General features: G+C 41.7%; 1 protein-coding gene across 1 annotated transcript; it reads left to right on the top strand.

Annotated features, from left to right (window-relative positions):
* The first annotated feature begins 5110 nt into the window (after nt 1-5110).
* On the top strand, nt 5111-7876 carry prl2 (prolactin 2). The gene is made up of 5 exons (XM_070992348.1): nt 5111-5216; nt 5479-5666; nt 6248-6355; nt 6682-6861; nt 7487-7876. The coding sequence occupies exons 1-5, from the start codon at nt 5195-5197 to the stop codon at nt 7679-7681; spliced, it is 693 nt and encodes a 230-aa protein (XP_070848449.1). The 5' UTR covers nt 5111-5194; the 3' UTR covers nt 7682-7876.
* Nucleotides 7877-8461: the final 585 nt, after the last annotated feature.

Below are 8461 nucleotides of genomic sequence, written 5' to 3'. Positions count from 1 at the left end.
AGCATTTCAGTGTTGCCAGAAGGAAGCAGTGCGGTCTTTGTGAATGGGCTCCTCATTCTGCTGGAGAGAGAGAGAGAGAGAGAGAGAGAGAGAGAGAGAGAGAGAGAGAGAGAGAGAGAGAGAGAGAGAGAGAGAGGGTGACATTCAGCAAATGGCCCCGGGTTGAAATAGAGCCCAGGCCTCTGCAGTAAGGACTCAGCCTTTCTGCAGTGGGTGCACACTCTGCCAGGTGAGCTACCTTATGTCTTTTCAGAAACTGGAACAAAAGAAAAGACTAAGGACAAGATAGATCTAGAGGGAAAAGTGGTGCATTAGTGCCTCTGACAGCTGACATTGCCCTCTCTCTACAGAAGACTACAAAGCACGAAGAGTTTCTTCAGTTGGCTCTTCTGCTCTTCAGGTCAGTCTAGTGGCTTAAAAGGCTCTCCAGCCTTGTCCCTGGTGAATGGGCCCCTCTCCTCTTCATTTGAAGACCAACTTGCTTCTAGATAAAATAAAATAATTTCCCAAATTGAGATCAATAAAGAGGCAGTCTAAAGTCTAGTGAAGAGGTCTCCACCATTCAACATTTGCTTAAGTTGCTATGTGGGATCCAGAATGCCCACTCCTGTATGCTCCAGACGTGAAGAAGAGACAGATCAGCTGGCCAGGCTGCTGTGTGGGACTAAACACACCTGAAAATACCCCGGCCACACAAATACAGCATTGCTTCTGCTCCTCCTCTCCAGAATATCTTCTTTTCCTTCATCATAAATAACAGGTGAAATAAACACTTTCCATGTGATATTGTGTCCATGCTGTAGATTTAATAGGAAAACTTAGAGTTAGATCAAATTTTAGGATTTCCCGTCAACATATTTATGATGTCTCAATTCAAAAGATAATCTCTTTTGGCTTCCCATCCCTCTCTGATGCTGAACGGTGCCTTAAGACTTATTTGAATGTTTAATTCCAAAGATTTTATCCGCTTTTTTGTCTTTCCACTGATTGATTCATGAATGCCTCTGTTTGAGATATCATACTTGATCTGGTCTGAATCTGTTTGGTCTTGGTCTGTTCCAGAATGCACTCTTCAGTTCGGCCTCTTCTGTGCTTATGCTTGGTTGTACCCAGCAGCCATGTCCAGAGTTGGGAACCAGCAGGAATTATCAATGCAGGGCAAGGAAAGTGTGTCCTTGTGCTTCTTGCTGTTCAAGAGCTGAAATGTCTGCCATTCCTTTTCTTCAGAGGCGACTACTTTCCTTGATAACTTGGACTTGAGGAGCTGATGGACATTGGGTGCTTCCTGTCTCTCAGAAGATAAATCAGTCTTCTTCAGGGACATGGATCGAAGGCTGCCCAGGGGATTGGTTTGGCACATTTCATTTTACACATCTTGACTTGTAGAATATTACAGCTTTTATCATTCTATCTTTTGTTTGACTTGTTTAAATCATTAATTACATGACTAACTTGGGTGGCACGGTGGCTCAAGTGGTAACACTGTTGCCTCACAGCTAGAAGGTCCCCGGTTCGAATCCCGCTGTGGGCGCTGGTGGCGTGTCCTCCACCATGCCTTTGGTGCTGCTGCTTGAGGAAAAAAGGGGGCGTTTGCATGTTCTCCCCGTGTTCACCCGGGGTTTCCTCCGTAATAACCCCCACTAACAACATGCAAGAAGATCACCACCTGACCAATGGTGACGAAAAAAGATGGGTCCCCGGGCGCGGGCACCACCCACCACTCCTGGTCTGCCGTGGAGTGACAGTCCAAGGATGGGTCAAATGCGGAAATATAATTTCACGAGAAGCATGGCGTGTAGTGTGCAACTAACTCACTGTGTGATGTGATCAATAAAGTACGTTTCTTCTTCTTCTCTTAATAACTTGAATTGTAAATCTAAATGATCTATGATAGTTAAACAAATTACAGCCATGTATAAATGACCATGTATAAATGACTACTGATGATGTCTGAACCAAACGTTAAAGAACAAAACTTTCTTTTAATGTGGGGCTTCAGTTGCCAGTCAGTCATCACAGGACAAGCTTTTGTGCCGTAAAAATAAAGTGAAAGGCCAAAGCGTGTGAGGGTGCTGGCCTGTGGGCATGTCACCCTGTTACTCTGCAGGTCAGCCTGAATATGACAACACGAGACCATCTGCCCAACAACACTGTTCCAGTGTGTTATGGCAGTGTGTGTGTGTGTGAACGTGCAGCAGAGTCACGTGGAGCACCAGCATCTTGTCATCACTGAAACTTTTATTGAGTAAAGCATGTGTGTACACCTATGGCAGTGTGTTGCTGTCCCTGCCCTCCACAGGAAATCTGCTCAGTTTCTCTTAGCGACAAGAAAATCTGTTTCTTTTAAACAGATTTTTTTCTTACTATAACAAGATACAATTCAATTCAATATTCCTTTATTAGTCCCACGAGGGGAAATTCCAATATACAGCAGCATCAATAAAGTGTATAAAGTATTAGAACAAGTGCAATGCAAATTCAAAACAAGTATATATACAAGAGTGGGATAAAAGAATAACGTCATCCTAAGAAATTGTAGATAGTATTTACAGATTGTTATGCACCGATTATTGCACATTATTGCATTATTGCACAGGTTATTGCACAGATTGTAAACATATTATTGTACTGATTACTTGGAGCAGTTTCTGTTGTACAGTCTGACGGCTGCAGGAAGGAATGACCTGCGATACCGCTCCTTCACACACTTTGGATGTAGCATCCTGTCACTGATGGAGCTCCTCAGTGCAGTGAGTGTGTGTTGGAGGGGGTGGGAGTCATTGACTGTCATGGAGGACATACTCTGATAGTATGTATAATAACCATCTCATTACAACAGAAATATCCCGCTAAAAGCTAAAAACTACATAAAGAGCACAGAGCTGTGTGAGTATAGGGCAAGGGAGGTACACATCCACACACCAGTATGTCTGTCAGAAATACAGCTGTAATACTATGTAATAGGAAAAAATCTCATTATAATATGTGCAGTCGAGTTTTTGAACAGACCTGTCCTTTAAAAGAGTTTTCCTGTGAATGAGTGTGTGAATGAATGAGTTTTGGATTGTGTACAGTATGTGCACGTATGTGTGTGTGGATGGAGGAGGAGCTTGCTAATGTGTACAGAGGTGACGTCAGTGTTTGCATGACCTGGGATATGTGCAGGATGTCTTAGTTAAACCTGTTTGGAGCTCCCTGATCACAGATCTAACCGTGAATCCAGGGAGTGGACACAAAATTCTTCCATGCATATTTAGACAATAACACATGCTGTGCTCAGTGGGAGACTTCTGCCATGCCTCATCACATGCAGCGTTAGATTAGCTGTGAGGTAAGGCTGTAGAGACGGCAGTGTCCGATGGTTTGTCCAACACTTTGTCCAGAGGGAAGCATCTTGACTGACTATTGGATAGATTACTGTGATTCAGTCATCTGTACTTCACACACATTGTACTGTGTTTTATTGACGTTGGTAATCTCATGGCTTTACATCTAGAACCTCTATTAGACTTGTTCGACCAATTTGTTTTGGTAATACTTAATGTTACAGGCTGCAAACTACTTACATTCATTCAATGAAATACTTGCGAGGTACTGACACCAGGAGAGAAAGAAGATGAGGATCAGGAATGTTTAATATGGAGTTTGTAACAAACCACACTGTAACTTTTTAAGATGGCTATTTAATAATCATAGAACAGAATTATATTATTGTTGGGTAATGTGACAGGAGAAATGTGAATATTGCAATGAAATGAAATTACAATGAAGATGTTTTGAAATATGGAGTACTCATCATTATTACCATGCTTTACATTATTATTGCTGCTGGGGAACAAAGCATGTGGTTAAGCCCGGAATGAAGGGTGTACCTCTACAGCGATGTATATTCACAGTCTATCATGGCATAAATACTATTGAACAGAAATCAAAATATATTAAAGTCAGTGTTAGAACAGATGCTGAAGCGTGAACTGTAAGGAGAATGTCCACTTGTTTGTGTCAGAGCTTCTTCTACACACAGTTACATACAGTAACACACTTAAAGCTATTTCTTTCATCGCTGCTGCTGATCATTAGAAAACATCTACTTTATAAATTCCTGAACTCTCTGTATTTTTACAGATGGTAATCTTTACATTTGGATGAGAATGTTTCTTTTAGCCAAACGATGCCTGACCATCATGCGGAAAGGTGAGTCAGCCGCCTACAACAGAGATGAACTGATCCAGGTTACAATTACTTGACGTCATTCAACTGACTTTCTAAACTACATGACATTCATTTAGCGCTGCCCCTATAACGCTCACTCATCAGCTTCCTCTTCTCTTCCTGTTAGTGCCCACGGTGCTCTAAATGACCTTTTTAACGGTCTGTATATTTTTCTCCAGCTAGAGGGCACACAGACATTAATCATAGGTACTGAGATGCCTGCTGAGTGTGATGAGAGAAATGTGTCCAGTGACGCTCTGTTGGAATGACGTCCTACGCTGATGATGTCATTGCTCTCGCAAAATGCCTTAGGTTACTTCATTGATGAGACATAATAGTCTTACTCACTCACTCACACACACACACACACACACACACACACACACACACACACACACACACACACACACACACACACACACACACACACACACACACTACATGACAAGCACAGGACATAGACACAAATGAACCTTAGTACTCAGCTTGCTTAAGTGCAGGTTATTTTACTGAAATAATAATAATGATAACAATTATAATCAGATACTGAAAACATTTTATATTTTATTTTATATTGTCAAATGGAATTATATATTGGTAAATAAACAAATAAATAACATTTTGCATTAATAAGAAGTCCAGTGAAGCACCAGGTTTGTACGTATATACTATATATAACCATATATAGACATAAACACACATAGTAAAATAAAGTGTGTGTAGACAGACACACACTTTATTTTACTATGTGGCAGTCCTTATGTGTGACTGATGGGACAGCAGCTACTGGTCATTGTAATTGTCCTTCCTTTCCCTGCCCCCACCCTCTCTCCCTCCCTCCCTCCCTGTCTCTCTCTTTGATATTAAAGTGTAAGAGGGAAATGGTCAGTGAGGGACCCTCATATGAAGCTGCGGGGGTCTTCGAACAGAAAAGCTTGTGCACCCTCTGCTCTAAGACAGGAGCTCCTCCACGCTCTGCAGAATGCCTGGAAACATCAGATCAGGTATGTCAAAACTTTGCATGAAGGAATCTCTCTCTGCATGCCACCCTGTTCCCTTCATGTTCACCATCATGATTCTGTCTCTTAATTTCATTCACTTTTTTCAGCCTCTCAAACATCTTAAAACACACACACATATCCAGTTGTTTTAAAGACATGACCTTATACCAGATTCTTGAGAATCAGAAATGATTCAGGTTGATGCTTTCTCAATTTCTCAGTAGTGGATCTAATTTCTTTGTTCTTGTTCTTCGGTCTCTCCTAGTGTCCGCGGAATGGTTGGTGTTGGTCTGTCTGTTGTTCTGCAGCAGACTGACCGGCGTGGGGGCAGCACCCATCTGTACCAATGCCCAGGCTGGGTGCCACGTCCTCTCCCTGGCTAACCTGTTTGACCGGGTCATCCAGCACTCGGCCAGGATGCACGGCATTTCAAACGACCTGCACTCCGAGTTTGTAAGTCTGCAATTTGTCTGACAGTGCTTTTCTAGTTTGATTTTTGTATATGTTACTAAATGTGTTATTGGGACTGAGGAGAAATTCCAGCTTAATGTAGACAAATTGTGTAGATGCTCTCTCTCTCTCTCTCTCTCTCTCTCTCTCTCTCTCTCTCTCTCTCTCTCTCTCTCTCTCTCTCTCTCTCTCTCTATATATATATATATATATATATATATATATATATATACACATACGTGTGTGTGTGTGTGTGTGTGTGTGTGTGTGTGTGTGTGTGTGTGTGTGTGTGTATTTTAACCGATTAGACAAAAACAGCTCAACGAGGATACTGCAAACATATGCACACTCAGGGGCCATTTTATTAGGTACACCGAGCTAAAACAAATGCAGTCAAACAGTCCTGCGAGAAAACCTAGATAGGCGATAAAGACATTGTACGTAGCCTTAGCCATTTGTGATTGTTTGCAATAGCAGGCCATTCTACTACTTCATTCATCACTTCTGTACTCTCGCCACGGTTGACATTTAGGTCACATCTGACCTCTGACATTTCACTCTCGCATTCATGTTTGTCCTGTCAGGAGCAGTACTTCCTGCCCAGTAAGAATCAGATTGGCCGGGTCAGTCGCAACTGTCACACCTCCACAATCCTCACCCCAAATGGCAAAGAGAACGCTCAGAGAATGGCGGTGAATTAACCTTTATAAGAGCTATTTCCTCTCATTGGCATGCTCTGTCTATTTACAATAAGAACATAGAGCTGTCTCATCCTTTCACAGCATTTCCCTTTGCTTGAACAGCACATCGCTACAATGATTTCATAATGCATGTTATTTCTATTTCTAAATTTCCAACTGTTATTTATGTTACTTCACATATGTTGTTGTTGTTGTCCTTTTATTACTTGTGTACTTTTATTCTTTCATCATCCCAAACCTCTGATCACTTTCAGTAATGCGACTTTCATTCTAACTACACATATCTAATGGCTCCACGTGTCCTGTTGTCACTGTAGAGAGAGGAGCTGACGGAGGTGATCCTGAAGCTCCTGGTGGCATGGAGGGATCCTCTATGGCATTTCCACCAAAGCATGGCTCACCACCATGACTTCAACAACTTCAGCTCCAACAAAGCTCTTGAGATGAGTGACATGGTGCACGAGCTGCGTAAAGGTGTGGAGAGAGTGGCTGAGAAGGTAAAGTGAAATGGTTTATATGAACCTCATACTCAGTTCCAGTTTCATTCACCATTAAAGACAAGTAGGACCAAAGAATATTAAGTCTGTGATGATGCATTGCACCTCATATAAAATGGTAACTGTGGTAGACGCTCGTACTGCTGTCTCATGTAGCTTCCAGGGATGCAGTTTCTAGTCAGGTTGTGTAATCTTAAGGATGAAACATGGATGACCGAGTCGTTACCCCACACAACAGATTTACATTACATTTACACATTTACGGTCAGCTGACAGTTGCTTTTGCTGTATTCTCAGATTTTCTTTGCTTTTTTGGTATTTTTAGCAGACTACACACATTTTTCATACAAATCAGTGTGGTTATAGTTTCAATTTTATGTGGATTTTGTTTTGAAATTGTACATTAAACTGGGTGAAATATGAATCAATGAAAACAAAAACAACAATAAAAAAGATGCCTTCTAAAAATATTTCTTACTGAAAATCAAGAGGCTGACTCATTATTATGAGAGGTGTTTCCATTATTTTGTCCAGCATATTTACATCACTGAGACTGATGTGTACTCAGAAACACTTCTGGTTTGCTATAACCACGTGGAGCTGAAGTGTGTCCTCTCTCCTCCAGATGCAGATGTTGGGGATAATCAGTAACTCTGTCAGTAGCCTGGCTTCCCCTGAGGCTCTGCTGCCATCTGACAGTGCTGAGTGGCGCCTCATGAAAGACTACGACCTCCTCTACTGCTTTCGCCGAGACTCCAACAAGGTCCAGAACTACCTGAAGATCCTCAAGTGTCGCATTGTTCCAGAGTACGGATGCTAAAGGCCAGAAAAGAATGGAGGCCGTGTTTAACTTCCAGAAATCTCAGCACATTGGAACAGAAATGCTGCGTTTAGAGACTACACGGATAAAACTGTAGTTTTTGGTTTTTATCTGCAGGGTTTGGGATGTTAACTGATACACAGGTATGTTCACTCCTATCCTGACTGACGTGCTGCTGGAACCCAAAGACTCTGCCCACCCTGCTTCATGCCTGATGTTAGTGTGGAGAGGATGGAATGAGTGTAATAGATGTTATGATAGACTCATGTAGAACAGCCATCATCTTTAAATATAATGATGCCATATAAAACATTTAAAGAAACATGAATGCAATGCTTTATTGTCATTTCTGCAAAGGAAATACTCCATGCATGTGCTGATGCAAGACACGCTCTGTGAAAGCCTTGAGGCCCAAAGTTCAGCTAGTTCAGGTCACACTTTTTGATGTTTGTCTCAATACATGACTCACTTCTGTACCATATACAAATGGAAAGAGTTGCTTTGCATCTCTTACAAAGCAGTCGTGGTAGCAGATCATTTAACAGTATGCAGAGCACTAACGATGAGTGAGCATGTGAGCGCTGTACTGAGACAAAAAACTGCAGCGACTTGCAATAGGAATGGATATGTGGAGTCTTGACGTGTGCAGGGATTATACAGATGAGATACTAGAAGTGTGCTTTAAAACGAACAAAACAAGTGTTGAATGAGCAAAAACTAACATTTATTCTCATGTGAGAGTTTACGTGTGTGTTGCCATGTGCATATTGACACCAATTA

The sequence above is a fragment of the Chaetodon trifascialis genome, chromosome 22, assembly GCF_039877785.1.
Source record: "Chaetodon trifascialis isolate fChaTrf1 chromosome 22, fChaTrf1.hap1, whole genome shotgun sequence".
Classification (NCBI taxonomy): domain Eukaryota; kingdom Metazoa; phylum Chordata; class Actinopteri; order Chaetodontiformes; family Chaetodontidae; genus Chaetodon; species Chaetodon trifascialis.
This window is presented reverse-complemented; position numbering and strand designations above follow the sequence as displayed.

Excerpts from the sequence above, each read along its gene's own strand:
- prl2 (XM_070992348.1), top strand. The coding sequence starts at position 5,195 with ATGCCTGGAAACATCAGATCAG. Across the intron at positions 5,217-5,478 it reads GCCTGGAAACATCAGATCAG|TGTCCGCGGAATGGTTGGTG; the intron begins GTATGTCAAAAC and ends GGTCTCTCCTAG. Across the intron at positions 6,862-7,486 it reads TGGAGAGAGTGGCTGAGAAG|ATGCAGATGTTGGGGATAAT; the intron begins GTAAAGTGAAAT and ends TCTCTCCTCCAG.